This window comes from Cebus imitator, unplaced genomic scaffold (genome assembly GCF_001604975.1).
Source record: "Cebus imitator isolate Cc_AM_T3 unplaced genomic scaffold, Cebus_imitator-1.0 Scaffold5, whole genome shotgun sequence".
Lineage (NCBI taxonomy): Eukaryota > Metazoa > Chordata > Mammalia > Primates > Cebidae > Cebus > Cebus imitator.
This window is the reverse complement of record NW_016107320.1, coordinates 12,915,885-12,937,376: the sequence shown is the minus strand read 5'-3', so window position 1 is coordinate 12,937,376 and position 21,492 is coordinate 12,915,885. Positions and strand designations below refer to the sequence as shown.

The 21,492-nt window shown below is 41.3% G+C and overlaps 3 protein-coding genes across 25 annotated transcripts in view; 2 read left to right on the top strand and 1 right to left on the bottom strand.

Annotated features, from left to right (window-relative positions):
• NSD3 (nuclear receptor binding SET domain protein 3) overlaps positions 1 to 2,659 on the top strand; it is a 115,307-nt gene extending 112,648 nt beyond the window's left edge. For 11 of the 13 annotated variants that reach the window (XM_037741286.1, XM_037741279.1, XM_037741270.1 and 8 more), the window contains 2 exons: positions 474 to 678; positions 1,094 to 2,659. In XM_037741286.1, coding sequence (XP_037597214.1) covers positions 474 to 678; positions 1,094 to 1,335 — 447 coding nt within the window. In that variant the 3' untranslated portion in view covers positions 1,336 to 2,659. The remainder of the gene's footprint in view (positions 1 to 473; positions 679 to 1,093) is intronic. The other 2 variants (XM_017536567.2, XM_017536541.2) reach the window with 2 other exon arrangements.
• A 1,241-nt stretch (positions 2,660 to 3,900) lies between these two features.
• Positions 3,901 to 19,795, top strand: PLPP5 (phospholipid phosphatase 5). Of its 9 annotated transcripts, XM_017536766.2 has the most exons (8): positions 7,679 to 7,849; positions 7,959 to 8,067; positions 8,414 to 8,504; positions 8,911 to 8,974; positions 9,487 to 9,611; positions 10,332 to 10,502; positions 13,907 to 13,956; positions 19,777 to 19,795. In XM_017536766.2, exons 1-7 carry the CDS (start codon positions 7,782 to 7,784, stop codon positions 13,936 to 13,938), a joined length of 660 nt encoding a protein of 219 aa, XP_017392255.1. In that variant the 5' UTR covers positions 7,679 to 7,781; the 3' UTR covers positions 13,939 to 13,956; positions 19,777 to 19,795. The 9 variants fall into 9 exon arrangements, with proteins under 9 accessions (XP_017392240.1, XP_017392255.1, XP_017392246.1 ...); XM_017536751.1 differs by lacking the exons at positions 7,679 to 7,849; positions 19,777 to 19,795 and adding an exon at positions 3,901 to 7,603 and having other exon boundaries at positions 12,774 to 14,179; XM_017536757.2 differs by lacking the exon at positions 19,777 to 19,795 and having other exon boundaries at positions 13,907 to 15,540.
• Positions 16,329 to 21,492, bottom strand: part of DDHD2 (DDHD domain containing 2) — a 31,355-nt gene continuing 26,191 nt past the window's right edge. The window contains exons 17-18 of one of the 3 annotated variants that reach the window (XM_017536675.2): positions 17,653 to 17,760; positions 16,329 to 17,244 (exon numbers count right to left, since the gene is read on the bottom strand). In XM_017536675.2, coding sequence (XP_017392164.1) covers positions 17,679 to 17,760 — 82 coding nt within the window. In that variant the 3' untranslated portion in view covers positions 16,329 to 17,244; positions 17,653 to 17,678. The remainder of the gene's footprint in view (positions 17,245 to 17,652; positions 17,761 to 21,492) is intronic. The other 2 variants (XM_017536674.1, XM_017536677.2) reach the window with 2 other exon arrangements.

Below are 21,492 nucleotides of genomic sequence, written 5' to 3'. Positions count from 1 at the left end.
AAAAAAAAAAAAAAAGTCAGTGAAAGGCTGAGGCAGGAGGATCACCTGAGCCCAGAAGTTTGAGACCAGCCTGGGCAACATAGCAAGACCCTGTTTCTAAAAAAAAATATACAAAAATTAGCCAGGCATGATGGCATGCACATGTAGTCCCAACTACTTTGGGAGGCTGAGATGAGAGGAATGCCTGAGCCCAGGAAGTCGAGGCTGCAGTGAGCCAAGATTGCAGCACTGCACTCCAACCTGGGGACACAGCGAGACCCCCATCTCAGAAAAAATAATAATTTTTAAGTCAGTGAAAACAAAGCTTTATTTTTGTTATAGTATTTGTTGCAGGATAAGGCCTCCTGATGTTTTTAGGTAATTGTACACCACATGAATTTAAATGAATGTGAGGTTGCAGGGTTTTTCCGTCTGTGTCCAGCTTCATGCACTGTCTGTGATCTTTGAAACTATGATCCTTTTTTTCCTGCCAGTCGGCATGTGCGTCAACAACTGAAGAGAAGGCAAAAAATGCTAAGTTAAAGCAGAAGAGACGAAAGATCAAAACAGAACCAAAGCAGATGCATGAAGATTACTGTTTTCAATGTGGAGATGGTGGAGAGCTGGTCATGTGTGACAAAAAAGACTGTCCCAAAGCATACCACCTCCTATGCCTTAACCTGACTCAGCCACCATATGGTAAGCTGGACCTTCAGGACCCTTTCCCTAACTTGTGTCTTTGCCATCTATGTGTAACTCAGAATATATTCCATGCCATGGAATAGGAAATGTTGAATAGAACAAACAATAGCAAAAAAATATGCTGGCAAAAAATCTTTCCCCTTACACATTTGGGATATCCTGTGGGCCATCAAGGATTGGTTTCTTGTATACTGTTCTCACAGGTGGGTAGTTGGTACCTATGGCATTGGGTTTTGGCCAGTAGCTCACATCCATCCTAAATACTACACCCATATCTGTGTTTGGTTGAAATTTGGAGTTGTAATCAATTGAATTCCATTTCCAATCAGAGAAGAAGGAACTTGGGTTTTTCACAGGTAATCAAGACAGGCACTAACTTGGGCACTTCTCCCTCCCCTTCTCCCCGACTCAGGAAAATGGGAGTGTCCGTGGCATCAGTGCGATGAGTGCAGCAGTGCAGCTGTTTCCTTCTGTGAGTTCTGTCCACATTCATTTTGTAAAGATCATGAAAAGGGGGCCCTGGTTCCCTCCGCACTGGAAGGCCGCCTCTGCTGCTCGGAACACGACCCCATGTCTCCTGTGTCACCAGAATACTGGAGCAAGATAAAATGTAAATGGGAATCACAAGATCATGGAGAAGAAGTAAAAGAATAAATGTGTGGTGTCCCCTCCTTTCTATTTCAGTGAAAAAAGCAAATAGATGATGCATATAAAAAGAAGAGACTGCGGCAGTGCATACAGCCTTTGCCATCGGAACTGCCTTACTAAAGCAAAATTGGGAAACCAGTTCATGCAGGCAGAAGCAGTTGGTGGTGTCTGGTTTTGTTTTGTTTGGGTTGGTTTAGGGATTCTTTTGTGGAGGGTTAAATTCCCTTGGTCTTTTCTTGCCTTTTATTGTGCTTCAATGCCATTGCAGCTTGAAAAAGAAAAGTTTTTGCTTTTAAAATAAGAACAAAGAGGAAAGAAAGTTTTGCTAATGAGATAAATTTAAAGTCTAAGATGTGTTCCTTGGTTGTATAAAGCAAAAGTAGCCATCATTCCTTTATTTATTTTCATTTTTAGAAATTTCAAGAAGTGTAGTTCAATAGTCTAATCAAGTGTATGTGTGTGTTTTAAGTAGGAATCTGAGAAAGCCCTCTAGGAAAGGGTATGATAAGCTTTATATACCTCTACTAAGCAGTAGGTAGACTCACTTCTCTTTCCCTTCAAAATGCTTTCCACAGGCTTAGAGAAGAGCTCTATGGAAGCAGGAAATCTGGCCTCTTGAAAACAATGCCTCGGTGGATTTTACCTCTGTGGTCTTAAACGAGGTGGGCTTTGTGCTATGGTAACTTTACGTAGAAAGATATATAGTGTGTTTTTTTGGAGGAAGGAAAAAGAGGAATGTATGTGCTCACTGATTTTTGAAACATTTTCCATTGACATAGATGGTTTGGGTTTGGATGAAGTGCGTTTCTGTGGATCTGAGGCATAGTTGGAATGGTCACTCCTATTTTCCTGACACTGATAAAGGCAGCTAAAGGGGGATGAAGGCACAAACCAAAAGTTGGATCATATAAGCACCATTTTCTGTCCAGTTTTAATGTAGACCCTGGTCTAAACTGGAGAGAAGCACAGGCATTTTATTTTTTGTCTCTGTTTTCCTCTCCTAATCAAACATTTCTTTCATCAGCTGACCATTCAGTCATGTTTCCTGGTAAAACCACACAAGTGAGTTTGAATTGTATTTGAATAGATCTTTTTGGTTGAGTTCCTAATTTGGGGGGTGAAAGTAGTAGGGGCATCCCCACGTTACATATAAACAATTTCTATTATCCAGTACTTAACATTGCTCCCATTGTGGGAAAGAACTACTTCTACAGGATACATAAGAGCCTCACAAACACACTTCATCTTAGGAAGCACTTGGAGAAAATGCCCAAGAAAGTCAGTGTTAGCAAAAATAGTTGACGGTGACGCTTGACTCTTACAGACGCAAGTATACCAAGATGTCTGTTCATGAAACTCACTTGCTTTTAATGCTTAGGAATATATATATTTCAGTATTCCTTGTATGAAATAATTAGTAATGTCAGACATTGTTGTAACACTGTACTAAGTAGAAGTCTAGGGTTAGCTTGAATGAACGTTAACTTTCTCTGTGAATTTTGACTGCTTACAATTGCTGGTACCTGGTAGCATTTATTTTCCCTTAAGTACCTAGTAACCTTATGAAGGTAGGGAGGGTAGGTGCTCTACCACATTCCTTCAGCTGTACTGAGTATTCTATTTGCTTATCAACTTAGAGCTCTTCTATGGAAAGAGGGAAAAAAGCTGTTTTGTGCCTCTTTTTTTGTATGTAAATGTGCAATTATACTGGATTTTCTCTTGTAAAAAACAAAAACACTACATTCTTTTACTGAAGCTCCTAAACTGCCATTTGCCTAACTCCAGCAATTAATTCTGCGGTGACTCACTGGGCATCCAATACTTCTGTTGATTAGATATGGTCCCAAAAGAAAGAGCAAAATGGAAAATGCAATCTATGTCACCAAATATAATTGCTACAAGTAACATGAAATACAGCTCACCAAAACACTAAACGTTGCTCTTGAGCAATTATATAGTTTGATGTCCTTTAAAAAAATAATTTAAGAAAAGCTAGGTTTTATCATACTAAAATTTTATTTTGTATATGATGTTTGGTTTTTTAAACTTACTAACAACATAAGGATTTCCTTTAATATTCCAAATACAGTTCTTGTTGAAACAGTATCCAACATGAAATCTTATCTCCTTGCTTTTAGACTTAATGCTATTTACTATCTAATGACTTTTATATGGTAAGCCAGGGTACATCCTATATACTACAGATACCTTAGGTTTTGGTATTTTTATGCAGCTTCTTCATTGTGTCACGTTTTATTTTCATATCTGTAACACAGCTCTGCTGAAATTTTTTAAATATTTTTTTTATGATTAATAGGATTGTTTCACCATTTCAGAAATCAGAGTAGAAAACGAAATAGCTGTCGGGCGTGGTGGCTCACGCCTGTAATCCCAGCACTTTTGGGAGGTCGAGGCGGGCAGATCACAAGGTCAGGAGTTTCAGACCAGCCTGGACAATATGGTGAAACCCAGTCTGTACTAAAAATACAAAAATTAGCCGGGCATGGTGGCACAAGCCTGTAATCCCAGCTACTCAGGAGGCTGAGCCAGAAGAATCACTTGAACCCAGGAGGCAGAGGTTGCAGTGAGCCAAGATCAGTCATGCCACTGCATTCCAACCTGGGCAACAGAGCGAGACTCCGCCTCAAAAAAAAAACAAAAACAAAAACAAACAAAAAAAAAACCATAGTTCTGAAGTCTTTGGCCATGAGTGTTCTTTAATGGTCTAAAAAGTGGTTTTAGTCATGCCAGTGCCAAGGAGCTCTCCTCACACCTCCATAGCGTGAATGTTGACCTATTTGGTATATTTTTAAGTGGCAGATTATAGATGCAGAAAGATAAAATTGTCCTTTATGTGTGCTTGAGTATACGTGCACTGTGCCCGTGCTACACCAATGAAATTGTCCAAAAGACATATTGCTCACTCATTGTCTAAAGTTGGTATTTGTTAACTTTTAAATCTGTATGTGGTCAGAGTGTAAGTGGTTGGTTTTTATTCTTGTCCAACAATGAAATAACTTAAAGCAGCATGGGCTAATGGTAGATTTTTTTAACATGTTAATTCATTGAAAGTGAACATAAGATTTTTGATAATCAGCCTAAAACTTCAGAAATTGGATCAGTAAGAGCTAAAGATGAAATCCTGGGAAACCTTCCCAGGCACTGTGCAGGGGAGGGAGTGGCTGGACCACCACTGCTGCTAGGGAGGAATCGGAAGAGCTGCCCGTGGCTAGCTGGGAAGGACAGGGTGGATGGCCCTTCATTCCTGGAAGGCTGAAGCAGCCAGAGGCAGTGATTCACTTCTTTAATGTCTAATCAGGGACAGAGATAGGAGTAAGGTGGGTTTTATTTTCATTTTTGCCACTCTAAATTCTCAAAAATGATCTGCGCTAATCTATAGAACTGGCTGAGTTTGAGAATCATTTAAAATTTGGAATTTTCTGTATGTTCAATTCAGTAACATATCTGAAAACTAAAAAAGTAATGGAGGTGGATGGGCTGCTCCCAGCTCCCTTCTGCCATTTACACAAAATATTTGAAAACATGTCTGTAAATAATGTTTTAGAACAGAGATACTGAGTATCTAATCATGTAAAGGACCCTCAGATAAGACAGGCTGTTGGACAACTTTCCTAGTTCATGAAGTGGAATTTCCTTTTTGAGTAGTTTCTTGCATGGTATGTTCCAGTAGGTCAAACCCAGACCTACAGTTTGCAAACAGGCCATCTGTAGAGAATATAATTTCTGGACTGCCCAGGACTTGTTGCTTGTTTATTTCATTTTTAAATACAAAGCTCTTCCTTTACCATTCACCTTAAAGTCAAGGTGCTGGCTGCTACATGCCATGTCCTCTAACAGGATAAGAAAATAAGTTACTATGGAGCCCTCACAGCTTGGGAAGCTTACATTTGATGTACTTCCACATGAGATACAAGGACATTGGAAAGTTGCTTTATTTCTGGGCAGTGTAGACTAAAGTTACTTTTCATAAGGCTGAGGCATCCAGCCACCCCCCAATTGTCCAAGTTGGTGCAGACATGAATTGATCAAATGAAACACTTTCCTTTGGCCTAGAGCTACCTAGAATAATTGGTTTTTGGTTATTTGTAAAACAAAAAGTAGAACTTGCTTCCATTTTCAGACGGACTAGGGAGTAGTATAATTAGACAGCTTTGCAATGAAATTAACAAATACTGAAAAGTTGGAAATGTGTATATACTGAAATCTCACCAACTTTTACCTGGGGTGGGGTACCAGGAGAAAGGGGGGTTAAATAGGGTAAGTGGGGGGGGGGGAATCATAATGTTTACCACAGGTACGAAGTAGTCACTTTAACATTGAGACCTCTGCCTCATTGAATTCAGGTTTTTTAAGTACTTGAAACTCTTCAGATTCTCCTTATTTTACAGTTTCTTTTTAAATTTATGAAGTAGAAAGCATTGTTTTGTAAACTGTTTTGAAAATAAATAGCCTAGTCTCTTATCCTCTTTAGTGTGGATTAAAGGCGAAGTTCTGCAAATGGGAGCGTGTTCAGTAGATAGCTCAGATTGATTGGACACACTTGAGGAAGAGACTCCTGCATGAGATACCAGCATTTTTACAAATATTTCCTATGTATGTTCTTTATTTTGTCATTTTGTCAACCCTGTCCCCAAGCACATCTTCTTTCCTTTTACTATGTCTATGTAGGGAAAAAAATTAAAAATTGCACTTAATGTCACACTCCCAAAATGTGGGTAATCTGTGTCTTTCAAAAACCATTTGTTTTTTGTTTTGTTTTGGTCAGTCCATTGCATAAGTGACAAGTTTGGGTGCTTGTGGCATGTATGTATGAAGGGGGGGATGAGAGTTACCTGTCCTTCAGTAGGCTGTAAAAGTAATTTATGTGTAAGTAAAAAGGGAAAATAGAACAGATGCCAAAGTCATTTTTTCAGTCTTTAATTTTCTTATGTGGCATTACTGCATCTCTGCTAGTTACTGAGAAAGCACCCTTAGCTTTTACTGCTCCCTTCCCTGCCTGCCAACACAGTTGATGTGTGCAAATAGCCCTCAAGTATCTGTCAGATTACCTATATAAGGTATTGATGAGGTATTCTTGTCAGTTTAGAAATGGACTGGATAAAACTTTGTTGTCATTATTTTATCTCATTTGTCCTGTTATATACCCTATGTTAAGAAAATTATATTGCCACTAATAAGATTCTAAATGAGTATTACAACTGGCTAATATCATTTTTTATATACAAGGGTGTGTGTATATTTGGAAACGATGAGAAATTCATTTGTACCCATTTGAGTGATATTGCACAACAAACACAGATACCTACAGACTGTTTTCATTTTCTCGTGTTCTTTATGATAATCTTTGTAGATTATTTCTGTACTTTATCTGTAATAAACTTTGTAGATCCTGTGAACCGTTACTTTGCCTAAATCACTTGAGACTTGAGTCTTTAATAACAAAGCATCAATATTCACTAAAGTCAATCTCTTTTGAGTTTCTGTGACTTGGCTAGATGCTCTTGACACTAAGGGATTAGTGTTAATTTTCCCTGGGGGTGTTCCACTAGGGCATTACTGTATAATGACTTGATGTTGCCACATAGACTTCAAGATATATGATCTTTTGAGGATTTTGTTGATTGGCCTATGTTTTATTTCATAGTGTGAAACGTTGTAAAGCTTGGTTAACCTGTATATAGATAGCTTATTGTTGACTAGTTACAGTGTATTTAGGATTGCCTGTAATATTTAAGCTTCTTACTGATGTGTGTGCTGGTAGGAACGTATAATTTTTGTACATTATATTTACTGAGATGTTGCCTTTTTTATTTTACAAATACTTTGGAATTCCAATGTGGGTTTTGTTTGTTTTTTTTTTTTTCCTTCCATGAGGATTAATTTGGAAAGGTTTTTAATGACATTCCACTGATTTCGGATTTTGCTTGAGATTGACTTCAATAAATTGTCCTGTATGTTCCAAATTAAATGTGGGCTTGTTCTTTGCCAGTAATAGTTTTGCTACAACTCAATGGGCAGGAGGCCATCCTGGGTGGGAAGAGTAAATGACACAATCTAGCCAACCTCACTCAGTCAGTATAGCTTCCTGCAGAATGCCGTGTTGCTACGAGGCTCTGAGGGAGCTGTAGGGTTTTACATTTAGAGGCGAAGTCCCGGGGGAAGGCTGCTCCCCGCAGTGGTGTGGAGAGGAGCTGCTCATCATGGCTGCAACTGGGAAGCTGGCTCCCCGCTGAAATAATACACCGGAGGGCAGGTCCGTTGGCTTTACGTCCCCTTTGCCCGCCGATGCCCACTGCACAGCCGCCAGTCGGCTTCCTGGGAGCCGCCAGAGCGCGGGCGGCCGGGAAAGCGGGGCGGTGCGTAGTTCCGCGCCCGGCCCTCCCCGCGGAGGCGGCCACGTCAGCGCGACGTCGTCAGGGTCTTGCGGCCGGATGGGGAAGGCGGCGGCGGCCTTTGGGGCCGAAGTAGGGGTGCGGCTAGTGCTGTTTTCGGCCTTCCTGTAAGATCCGCAGCCTGGCCCAGGCGGCCCCGCTTCCCAGGCGGCAGAGGGCGGCGGGCCGGGCAGCGGAAGGGAAGCCAGACGACCTGCTCTGCACTTTGTTCTCTAGGGTGACGGAGCTGCTCCCCCCGTTCCAGAGGCTTATCCAGCCGGAGGAGATGTGGCTCTATCGGAACCCCTACGTGGAGGCGGAGTATTTCCCCACCAAGCCGATGTTTGTGCGTGGGCAAAAATCGACCCTCCTCCCTCCCCGTGACCGGGCTTCCCGCGGGCACGTGTCCTTTTTCCGCCCCGAGGAGGCCTCTGTAGGGACCCGCTGCCCCCTCCGCGGCTGTGCGCCGGGTTCCGCCTCAGCCTGAGGTACCGGGCCGAGCACCACGGGCATTGCACTGGTGGTGCTGCGTGGCGCCCGGCTACCCCCCCGAGGAAGCATACTCAGAGACCTTGTGTTAGCTAGCACTAGTGAGTCCTGCTGTCACGTCCATCCCTTTTCCCTGTAAGAGCTGCTTTAAACACGAGTGTGGCTTTTCTTGGATTGTTTTAACCTCTGACATTCCAATTCAGGTTATTGCATTTCTCTCTCCACTGTCTCTGATCTTCCTGGCCAAATTTCTCAAGAAGGCAGACGCGAGAGACAGCAGACAAGCGTGCCTGGGTGAGCGCCAGCCCTTTCCGGCCGGTTTCTTCATGCTGGGAACCTAAGAAGTCTTTGTGGGGTTCAGCCACGGGGAACCTGTGTGGAGGCCACACAGTTCTGCATTCCTAAAGGAACTCTATCCCCGCAGGAGAAGAAAATAGCACTGTAGGGTCTTAGCTACGCAGGCTACACCGCAGGCAGCCCTGTGCCTAAATGCACTGGGTTATTTGTACCTCAGAAATGTCTTTGGCCTAGTACAGAAGTTCTCGGCTACAACAGAGTGATCACTGAGGACCATAATTAATTCTGTGCCCAGGCCTGGATTCTATCCATCTCAGAAACAGCATGGCTGCTCTCTCCATGAGGCCATGACCATGCCTTTCTTCCTAGACAGATCCTACTAACTAGATTCTTTGCTTTGCAGCTGCCAGCCTTGCCCTGGCTCTGAATGGCGTCTTTACCAACACAATAAAACTGATCGTAGGGAGGTAAGTGACAAGAGCCAACCACCCCAGCATCTGCCTCAGCCCTTACCCACCAGGACAGAGAGGTAATGGTGTCCACCACAAGTCTGTCTTTATCCTTTTCCCCTTTATCTTCACTCTGATCTTTCTTTTCTCATTCAACGCTTACTCCCTTCCCCGTACCTCAGTCCTCTAGGTGACACCTGGGCTCTTTTGTGCCCTGAACAGCATTTTCCACCAACAGCCACAGCAGAGTGGGTCGGTGACCTCTTGAGCATCTCCTGAAGCTGCAGTGTCATTTGCTGTTTGCCCTAAAAAGTAATCATGTGCTGGACTGGGGCTTTTTCCCCTAACTTAACTGCTGACCTTGGAAGCAAGGCTTTTCTCCTGGCGTGGTGACTATACTAATCCAGTTACCTTATTTTGGCTGGGGCATTATTTGACCAATAGTTAACAGGATTATTAATGTCTGCTACAACTGAAAACTAATTTCTGGAGTTAATGATTTACATTCCAACCATGCTTATTTCTTCCAGGCCACGCCCAGATTTCTTCTACCGCTGCTTCCCTGATGGGCTAGCCCATTCTGACTTGATGTGTACAGGGGATGAGGACGTGGTGAATGAGGGCCGAAAGAGCTTCCCTAGTGGACATTCTTCCTGTATGAATACCATATGGACTCTACCCCTATGCTTGTTTTCACGTCACTGAATTTAACCTAGAAAGTTAGTAGGGATTGGACAATCTGACTACTCTTGTTTCTAGAATTTGGAAAATCCCCCTTCTTTAGTAACTCCACAGTTTAACAAGTCTGAGCCTTGACTATTGAGGAAACTAAGGCATCAACAAGTTAATTCAGACAGCCAGTATTTCAAAAACTATTCTCAGATAAAACATTAACTTCCGCACACTAAGTCCTTTATTTTTTTGTTTCCTTTTCCTTCAAAATGATTTACACTAGACATACATACAAAATAGGATTAAAACATGCTCATGGCCAGGCGTAGTGGCTCAGGCCTGTAATCCCAGCAATTGGGAGGCCAAGGCATGCAGATCACTTGAGGCCAGGAGTTCAAGACCAGCCTGGCCAACATGGTGAAATCCTGTCTCTACTAAAAATACAAAATTAGCTCTGCGTGGTGGCACATGCATGTAATCCCAGCTACTCAGGAGGCTGAGGCAGGAGAATCGCCTGAATCCAGGTGGTGGAGGATGCAGTGAGCTGAGATGGTGCCACTGCACTGCAATTTGGGTGACAGAGCAAGACTCTGTCTCAAAAAATAAAAATAAAAACATGCTCATGCTCCCTAGCCGCCTATGTGGAGATGAATGAGGTAGCTTCCTTTAAAAGATACACACTTAAAAGTTTTTCTTATTCTAGTTGCATTTGCTGGTCTGGCCTTTGCTTCCTTCTACCTGGCAGGGAAGTTACACTGCTTCACACCACAAGGCCGTGGGAAATCTTGGAGGTTCTGTGCCTTTCTGTCACCTCTACTTTTTGCAGCTGTGATTGCACTGTCCCGCACATGTGACTACAAGCATCACTGGCAAGGTAAGCAAAGTATTCATGCCATGGAAGCATGCATATTTCATTCATTTTATTCCCAGAACCTAGCACAGAGGAGATGCTTACTAAATGTCTGCTGAATGAACAAATTAATGAGTATGGATGGTCTGGGTTCTGTACTAAGAATATGCTTTTAAAATTGTAGGAAGAATGAGAAAGAGTTTACCAAAGATAAATGTCCTAATTTTTCCACTATTTGAAGCACTGTGAGTTCAAGTTAAACTGAATCTATACAAAATTTAAAACCTCAAAGTTCAGTTTACTCTCTTAAAAATCAGGTTCGCCGGGCACAGTAACTCACACCTGTAATCCTAGCACTTTGGGAGGCCAAGGTGGGTGGATCACCTGAGGTCGGGAGTTTGAGGCCAGCCTGAGCAACATAGTGAAACCCCATCTCTACTGAAAATACAAAGTTAGCCAGCATGGTGGTGCATGCCTGTAGTCCCAGCTACTTGGGAGGCTGAGGCAGGAGAATAGCTTGAACCCGGAGGTGGAGGTTGCAGGATGAGCCAAGATCACGTCACTGCACTCCAGACTGGGCAACAAGAGTGAAACTCTGTCTCAAAAAAAAAAAAAAAAAAAATCAGGTTCATTGTCGTAGGACTTTTGTTCATAAACAAGTAAAATTCAAGAAAACATATAATTAAACAAATTTAAGCTGAATACTATAGTAAGTAAAATATCCAATTTATAGAATACCTGGCTGGATGTGGTGGCTCACATCTGTAATAATTCCAGCACTTTGGGAGGCCCAGGCAGGAAGATCACCTGAAGTCAGGAGTTCAAGACCAGCCTGGCCAACACAGTGAAACCCCATCTCTACTAAAAATACATTAGTTGAGGCCAGGTGCAGTGGCTCATGCCTGTAATCCCAGCGCTTTGAGAGGCCGAGGTGGGTGAATCACCTGAGGTCAGGAGTTCAAGGCCAGCCTGACCAACAGAGTGAAACCCTATCTCTACTAAAAATACAAAATTAGCTAGGCGTGGTGGCACATGCCTGTAATTCAAGCTATTTGGGAGGCTGAGGCAGGAGAATTGCTTGAACCTGGGAGGTGGTGGTTGCAGTGAGCTGAGATCACGCCACTGCACGCCAGTCTGGGCAATAAGAGCAAAACTCTGTCTCAAAAATAAATAAATAAAAATACAAATAGAAAGATTAGCCAGACATGGTGGCACATGCCTGTAGTCCCAGCTACTCAGGAAGCTGAGGCAGGAGAATCCCTTGAACCTGGGAGGTGGAGGCTGCAGTGAGCTGAGATCACGCCACTGCACGCCAGTCTGGGCAATAAGAGCAAAACTCTGTCTCAAAAATAAATAAATAAAAATACAAATAGAAAGATTAGCCAGACATGGTGGCACATGCCTGTAGTCCCAGCTACTCAGGAAGCTGAGGCAGGAGAATCCCTTGAACCTGGGAGGTGGAGGCTGCAGTGAGCTGAGATCACGCCACTGCACTCCAGCCCAAGTGACTAAGACTGTACCTTAGAAAAAAAAAAAAAAATTGTAGAATACCTGCAAAGCCACAATTCAAAAAAAACATTGATAGTATTGTCCACAGGTCTTCAGGAACTATATTTTAAATAAACTAGCTTTTTGCAAACAGAAGCAACTCTTAAAAGACTTTATTCCTTCCTCTAGGACCCTTTAAATGGTGGAGATGGGTAGATGAATAGCATTAAGTGGACCTTTATTATTATTCTGAGTTTAAAAAAATTTATAATTTAACACACTCTGAGCAAAGCTTATTGTATTTACTTAAGATGTGTTTTGAAGGGCCAGGTGCCATGGCTCACATCTATAATCCCAACACTTTGGGAAGCCAAGGCAAGTAGATCACAAGGTCAAGAGATCAAGACCAACCTGGCCAACATGGTGAAACCCCATCTCTACTAAAAATACAAAAATTAGCTGGGTGTCGTGGCTCGTACCTGTAGTCCCAGCTACTTGGAAGGCTGAGGTAGGAGAATCACCTGAACCCAGGAAGCAGAGGTTGCAGTGAGCTGAGATCACACCACTGCACTCCAGCCTGATGAAAGAGAAAAATGTCTTAAAAAAAAAAAAATCTGTTTTGTTTTGGTGTTCAGAGAGCAACCCGTAACTATAATAAAATTGAGAAAGCCTAACGAAACCATAAATCTGGAATTGAGATTTTAGCCCCATAGTAGAGTATCCTGGAGGGACAGGTCCTCTATGCTATACACTAAAAGGATTTAAGAGTCTAATATTAAGAGAAGACCTTGTTTCTACTCTCTTCAGATGTACTGGTTGGATCCATGATTGGAATGACGTTTGCCTATGTCTGCTATCGGCAGTATTATCCTCCTCTGACTGATGCAGAATGCCATAAACCATTTCAGGACAAACCTGCACTTTCTACTGCACAGAAGAAGCCTGGGGATTCTTATTGTTTTGATATCTAAAAATTGAATCTGGCCGGGCACAGTGACTCACGCCTGTAATCCCAGCACTTCTTTGGGAGGCCTAGGAGGGTGGATCACCTGAGGTCAGGGGTTCAGGAGCAGCCTGGCCAACATGGTGAAACCCTGTCTCTACTGAAAGTACAAAAATTAGCCAGGAGTGGTGGTACACCTGTAAATACCAGCTACTCGGGAGGCTGAGGTGGGAGAATTGCATGAACCTGGGAGGCAGAGGCTGTAGTGAGCCGAGATCACACCACTGCACTCCAGCCTAGGCAACAGAGTGAGACCCCATCTCAAAAAAAAAAAAAAAAAAAAAAAAAAAAAAAATCTACCTCCATGAAGAACAGGTGAACTAGCCCTCCAAACTGGACCATGCACAAGACAAGAAATTATGGCCTTTTTTTCCCCTTCCAAGGTACAAGTGAGGACATACGCCACACTGTATTCTGCCTCCAAATGATTGCGCACTTTTGTCCCTGCTCATACAGCTCTATCTTGAGGAGTCACAGCTCTTGTCAACTACTGTATGCCACATATTCTAGTAAAGGGATATTTCAAAGGTATCCAACAGCTTATGAATCTGGTCTAACAGATTGATATCCAAAGATCTACAGAGTTTTAAATTTTCATTTTGTAAAGCTCAAAATCTTAAAATCTAAGGAATGACCAACTAAATTACTTTGATTCTGTTTTTATCTTCTGATGACAATTCCATCAAGCCTTAAATAGGAAAATGTCGAATCTGGGGTAGTTTATCACTTTTGTGTGTATCTTATCTGAGTCCAGCCATCTGGTACTGCCGCACATTCTGAACACCATGGGCATAAACCATGTTGAATTACGAAGTGAACACCACGATAAAGAAGAAAATGGTCAGGGGTATGGTTTCAGTACTAACAGATGATTGTTTCTACCTCATTTGAGCGTAACTATGCTCATGAGCTTCTCTCCTTCCATTCATAAATCAAGATCTGCTCAAATGTACCAACACTGCCAAGTGACTAAGAAAAGAAAAATTACAGACATCACCACCTGAAGGACAGATGAATCTTCTTCTGCCCCTTCTTCACAATGGGATATAAGGAACAATTACAGTGTGTCATCAGAACTGATGCCATAGGAACTATAGCTCCCTTTCTCCTTATTGTGATTATACTTTAAATATGGTCTTGTCTTTTATCTGTATTTTCCTATATTTTCAATATATCTTTTTCCTTCAGTAAACCTGATATTCAAATAAAATGGTAAATTTGTGCTTTTTTTTTTTTAATATTTAAAGTACCATTAAGGAGCTGGAACTTTAATAAAGCAAAACATTGAATTCCCCATCCACCATAAGTGATTCAAATGCTGTTACCTATGGTAATGGCTAATATTTATAAATACCAAAGAAAAGGATCCATATTTCTTATAATTGCCATGCTTTAACTTCTGAACTACATCTGCCTATGACAATGAAAACACCAATCAAGGGGAAAGAACTTACATGTTAGTTCTTTGCCCAAAACTTTATTTTTTTTGTTTTAGTAATACATAAAGGAAGAGAAAATTGTTACTGTATTGATTTTCTTTACTTTGTGATGGATGAGTCCAGGTGAAAGTAGGCAACTAGAAAATATGGTTTGATTCCAGTATTTACTAAAGTTTTAAATATCACATAAAAAAACAAACATTTCAGAAGTGCAAAATATTATTAGAAATCGAATCAGTGCTATTAATCTTTCCATGCAAACAATCTCTTTTGCTGAGATAAGTGATACTAATTCTGCAGCTGGGAATATGTACAAAATGATACTGTACCAGAGTTTAAAAATAGGCTTGGTCTACAGATTGCACATAATACAAATGAAAGCAGTGCAAATAATATATGACTAAATACAGGATTTCAATCAAGCTTATTATCCTGGGAATATACAGATATAATACCATGAATAGACAAGATATAAGCTCTTCACAGTTACCCACCCCCTCACCACTAGGAAAGAAACATTTCTTAATACAAAGAGTGGTTTATCTGGCTATCCAGGGCTATGTTGTCCATCTTTGGTTACAGGGACTCACTCTTGCTTGTCCTTTGGTTTACTCTTAAATAGCACCTATTCTGCCAATAGGAAGAATAAACATAAATTTGAAGACTGCAACTTGGCAAAAGCTTCCCCTTAATATACAGTGAATGCTTCTTAATTTTCAGTAACTCAGAGTTTATATACTTTTTAAAAAATAAAGTATATTCCATAAAATCTGAAACTTAGTGGCGTACTTAGCATTAGGCCATAAGCACATGACAAGGAAAGACCAGGCCTGACCTACACCCAACCTTACCTCTACAGTCTCCACGGCAACAGTAATTACCCTTCATTTTCCTTTTTTCTCCAGAAAGGGATAAAGACCACTGCTGTCTAAGGAATGGCTTCAATAAATATTAAATGCCAGAGGCTTTGGATACCATAACATTTACAAAAAAATTTATAAACAATAAACCACAGCTGGCCTGCCTTTGCTACTCTATAAACAGAGGCCTGTGGAATCAGGGCAAGTAGAAAGGACTATCATAAAGATAACTGCAAAGACAATGACAAACTCTGACCAATGAAGAAGAAAAATCTACAGCAAAGTAGTGAAAAGATGCCTTGACAAAATTAGTGTGCAGTCAGTCACTTGTGTTCTTAGAATTAAACCCTACTTCATATGTTCCAGACTCAGCTGACACTGACTCTGCAATAGCTGTTTCTTGGACCCTACAGGCATAAGTTTTTCTTTCAGAGTAAGTTAAACATTTCCCCCTAGCCAAACCTACCTGCCCAACCAATGCTGCCCATGCCAAGAGTCTTTTATTTTTATTTTTTATTTATTTATTTTTTAAGAGACGGGGTTTCACCATGTTGGTCAGGCTGGTCTCGAACCCCTGACATTGTGATCTGCCCACCTCGGCCTCCCAAAGTGCTAGGATTACAGGCGTGAGCCACCGCGCCCGGCCTTGCCAAGAGCCTTTTAAATATGCTTTGCGGATTATGGATACCCAAAAAGGAAAGAGGATACACAATACCACCTTCGCCCTAAGTAGGAATGGCAGGTAGGGCCAGATGCGGTGGCTCACGCCTGTAATCCCAGCACTTTGGGAGGCCGAGGCAGGTGGATAACCTGAGGTTGAGACCAGCCTGACCAACATGGAGAAACGCCGTCTCTACTAAAAATACAAAAAATTAGCTGGGCATGGTGGTGCATGCCTGTAGTCCCAGCTACTCAGAAGGCTAAGGCAAAAGAATTGCTTGAACCTCGGAGGTGGAAGTTGCAGTGAGCCAAGATCATGCCATTGCACTCCAGCCTGGACAACAAGAACAAAACTCCGTCTCAAAAATTAAAAAGAAAGGGCAGGTGACAAATTGTTTCGCCATAAAGGCAACACTAAGAGATTTTATTTAGAACCTAAGCAGCCTGTAAAGGCTACATAATTTCAGGTTCATCAGCTTTTATAACTACTCTCAACATAACAATAGAAGCTATTATCAAATTACTTCTATCAAATATAAAAGGGAGGCCTACGATATACAACATCTTTGCTTTATAAAGATGCACTTAACATGAACTTGTCAACTTTAGACTCTTACAGCAGCTCAAACAGTTGCAAAAACAATGAACATCGGTGATTTCTAGCAATAAGTCTGTCAGTCAGGTTTTTTTTTTTTGTCAGTTCTAAGAGAGTAAACAATTTTTTTAAGCTACATCCCTAGTCCTTCTTCATACGGTACACATAGGATAGAAATGCTGGTTCAAAAATAAATCACTCGAAAGCCTTTTCCATACCCACTGAGACTTAGCCTTCAGTTCAACACAAACAAGAGATGAGAGTACTCTAAAATGCCTTCTAAATCTCAAGAATCTGTTTCCAAACTAGAACATTTTCTAAAGATAAGCAATAGATTCCTTAAAAACATGTCTACTTCAATCAAAACAAATCAAACCCAAAATAGGCTTTACACCAAGTACTAATCAATAAAGTGTGGCACCTAATAAACTATCATCAAAGAATTAAAGATACAAACCACCCCTAGCTATGAAGAAAAGATGGCAAGTGTTTATATGAAGCCAGTGGTTAAAAGTAACAGGGTATTCCTTTTGCTTTTCCATTCATTTCCAAAGAAGGATTATCTTCCAAAGACCCCAGTGGTGAGTAAGTGGCAGGCAACATGCAGGAAATGACGCAGCTGAGGAGAGGAAAATTGCAGCAACAAACAGGTGGATTTTCTGGGGAAGGATCCCTCAATGTCCATCTAAAGAAGAGAGTGGGAGAAGAGCTGCAGTCACAACTGGAAGGCAACCACAGAGAATGCCAGAGTCGAATATACAGACTTTATAGTTTCACATCTAAAAAGCTGAGTAATTTATATCTCGGATGGGTAGTTTGTAATTAAAATCATAACTGTTGCCACGGTAATTCTTAATCAGAACCATTAAGATTCTGAGTTTAGATCCTAAAAAATGACAGGTGTCATTGGACAAAATCTCTAGGAAAACGGACATACACTGTTCTTCCTCTAAATGGGCTACTACGTTTTTTCCCCCAGGAATTTCTACCAGTCCTTCTAAAAATGAATAGCAGCCTAGATCTGGGTGACAGGTAATAGTATATTTATAAAGAGCCTGAGGCTCTATAGTTCATTATAACCTGTTAACATGTAAGAATTACACTGCATACATGACATTTTAAAACTTACATTAAGCAGCCATAGATGGGTGACTTTTACTGTAAAGGCTGATCAAGGAAGATACCCTGGGTTTGGTAGATCTCTTTGAGGACCAGCAATACTGTATCTTCAGACTCCCTATAAAGAAAAAATTATACTGAGAAAAGGAACTAACATTTGTGCCAAATGTTTTACATATATTATCTCATTTAATCCATACAGCCACTTTGCAAGTTTTTTACTTTTCCAAAGAAATGAGATACAGAGGTAACGCAATTGGCAGTGGTTTGGAAGGTGACCTGGCAAAGAACTCTAGCATTAAGTCTAGTAATATAAAAAAGCTAGTAAGAGAAGCCGGGTACAGTGGCTCATGTGTGTAATCCCAGCAATCTGGCAGGCTGAGGTGTGCAAATCACTAAAGGTCAGGAGTTTGAGCTAGCCTGGCCAACATGGTGAAACCCGTCTCCACTAAAAATACAAAAACTAGGACCAGGCACAGAGGCTCACGATTATCATCTCAGCACTTTGGGAGACTGAGGTGGGTAGATCATGAGGTCAGGAGTTCGAGAATAGTCTGGCCAGTATGGTGAAACCCCACCACTAACTAAAAATACAAAAATTAGCCAGGCATGGTGGCATGTAGTCCCAGCTACTCTGGAGGCTGAGGCAGAAGAATTGCTTGAACCCGGGAGGCAGAGGGTGTAGTGAGCCAAGATCACGCCATTGCACTCCAGCCTGGGCAACCGGATAAAACTCCATCTCAAAAAGAAAAAGAAAAAAAATAGCCAGGTGTGGTGGCAGGAGGTGGAATTTGCAGTGAGCTAAGATTGCACCACTGCATTCCAGCCTGGGTGACAGAGTGAGACTCCATCTGGAAAAAAAAAAAAAAGCCAGTAAGTAACCAAGAACTGTTCTTTTTCCACAGAAATAATTCTAGAGACACTACTGAAGAGTTATCCAGTTGGTCACCTTAATTTTTAAAATATTATGCACTTTTTGGAAAAGGTAATACAATCATATGGTTCCAAACTCCAAAAACCTAAGAAAGTAATGAAGTCTCCCTCCCACCATTGTTCCTGAACCACCACCAGTTCATCATCTGACAATCAATGTTACCAATTTCTCATGCATTTTCCAGGTTATTTTATGTATGTACAAACAATTACTTATATCTACAGTTCATAACAAAATTTGATTCAAAATATAACATTCATGAGGGACTGCCTTAAGGATGTAAGCCTCTAACATTCTTCCAAATCCGTGGTTCAACATTTATTGAGTCATGCATCCTTTTGAGAATCTAATGAAATTATGGATTTCTCCCCAGAAAGAATCACAATGTAACCACAACTATAAACCTGTATTTCATTGGATTCATATACATCCCCCATCTCTCACAAACTCCACATACACAGACCCCAGCTCAAGAAATTCCTGTATCAACAAGTGGGAATTAGCTCTATCAGATATTAAAATGGTACATAAATAAGCAGATCAATAAATAATAAAAGCTGAGAAATAGTCCCAATTATGAATAGAAATTTAATTAAGTGGTCAGGCACAGTGGCTCACACCTATAATCCTAGCACTCTGGGAGTCAAGGCAGGCAGATCACCTGAGGTCAGGAGTTCAAGACCAACCTGGCCAACACAGTGAAACCCCATCTCTACTAAAAATACAAAAAATAGCCAGGTGTGATGGCACACGCCTATAGTCCCAGCTACTCAAGAAGCTGAGGCAGAAGAATCACTTGAACCCAGGAAGAGGGGGTTGCAGTGAGCCTCAACCGTACTACTGCACTTTAGCCTAGGCAACAGAGTGAGACTCTGTCTCAAAAAAAAAAAATTTAATTAAGTTATAACCTCAAATCTATTAATAGTGTTGAGACACGAAGGACCTGAATCTGTATCAAAGATTTATAGGTAAAAATGAGATGATAAAATATTAGAATAGGCAGGCATGGTGTTGTATACTTGCAGTCTCAGCTACTCAGGAGACCAATGCAAGAGGATTGCTTGAGCCCAGGATTCAAGGGTCTAGAGCACTAAGATTATGCCTGTGAAAAGCCACTGCATTCCAGTCTGGGCAACATGGCAAAATCCTGCAACATGGCAAAATAAATATATATATATATATATATATATAAAAGAATACAGGCCAGGTGTGGTGGCTCACACCTGTAATCCAAGCACTTTAGGAGGGCAAGGTCAGGAGTTCAAGACCAGCCTGACCAACATGGAGAAACCCCATCTCTACTAAAAATACAAAATTATCCAGGCATGGTGGCACATGCCTGTAATCCCAGCTACTCAGGAGGCTGAGGCAGGAAAATCGCTTGAACCCAAGAGACAGAGGTTGCAATGAACCGAGATTACACTCGGCTTATTGCAGTCCAGCCTAGGCAACACGAATGAAACTCGGTCACACACAAAAAAGAATATACTGTGATGCTGGGTTCGGTGGCTCACACCTATAATCCCAGCACTTTGGGAGGCCGAGACAGGTGGATCACTTAAGGTCAGGAGTTTGAGACCAGCCTGACCAACATAGTGAAACCTTGTCTCTACTAAAAAGACAAAATTAGCCAGGCGTAGTGATGCACACCTGTAATCTCAGCTACTTGGGAAGCTGAGGCAGGATAATCATTTGAACCCAGGAGACAGAGGTTGCAGTGAGCCAAGATCACGCCACTGCATTCCAGTCTAGGCAACAAGAGCAAAACTACATCTCAAAAAAAAAAAGAAAATACTGTGGTAAGAATTTTTTTTGGAAAGTAAGGAAGATCTAAGTATGACACAAATTCCAGAAACTGAAAAGCAAATGTCAACAAATTTGATTACACAAAAATAAAAAATCTGACTGGCTGCGGTGGCTCATGCCTGTAATCCCAGCACTTTGGGAGGAAGGAGCAGGTGGATCACCTGAGGTGAGGAGTTCAAGACCAGCCTGACCAACATGGTGAAACCCTGTCTTTACTAAAAATATAAAATTACAAAAACAAAATAAAATGAAAAAAATAATAAAAATATAAAAATTAGCTGTGCATGGTGGTGCATGCCTATAATCCTAACTACTCAGGAAGCTGAGGCAGGGGAATCACTTGAACCCTGGAGGCGGAGGTTGCAGTGAGCCAAGATTCTGTCATTCCATTCCAGCCTGGGTGACGGACTAAGACTCCATCTCAAAAATAAAAATAAATAAAATTTTTTTACTCACCCAAAACCAACATAAGCAATATCAAAAGGCAAAATGGGGAAAAGTTATCTGTAACTCATATTACAGACTAATCAACACAAAAAAAGTCAACATTTCAATATAAAAGGGAGTAAGGAATATAGATAACTCCCAGAAAAGGAAATAAAAATAGCCCTTAGTAAATGTTAAGATGTTGAACCTATTCATAATAGGAATTTAAAAATGGACTGTGTGGTGGGGTACTGTGGCTCACACCTATAAACCCAGCACTTTGGGAGGCCAAAGTGGGGGAAACACTGGAGGCCATGAGTCTAAGAACAGCCTGTGCAACATAGAGAGACCTCATCTCCAATTTAAAAAGAAAAGTAAAACTGTAACTGTGCACAGTATATATAATAAAAACTATGAAACACTGCTGAGAGAACTTAGAGATCACCTACATAAACTGAAAAATACCATGTTCATGGACCAGAAGATTCAATATTATTAAAATGTTGATTCTCTAGAAATAAAATGCAATCTACGTTCATTTATAGATAAAATTGATCTTGATAAAGAGCAACCACAGCCGGGCGCGGTGGCTCAAGCCTGTAATCCCAGCACTTTGGGAGGCCGAGGCGGGTGGATCACGAGGTCAAGAGATCGAGACCATCCTGGTCAACACGGTGAAACCCC

Coding starts and splice junctions, on each gene's coding strand:
- PLPP5 (XM_017536742.2), top strand. CDS start 7,782: ATGGGGAAGGCGGCGGCGGCCTTTGGGGCCGAAGTAGGGGTGCGGCTA. Junction 8,068..8,413: donor TCCCCACCAAGCCGATGTTT/GTGCGTGGGCAA, acceptor ATTCCAATTCAG/GTTATTGCATTTCTCTCTCC. Junction 10,503..12,773: donor CTACAAGCATCACTGGCAAG/GTAAGCAAAGTA, acceptor TACTCTCTTCAG/ATGTACTGGTTGGATCCATG.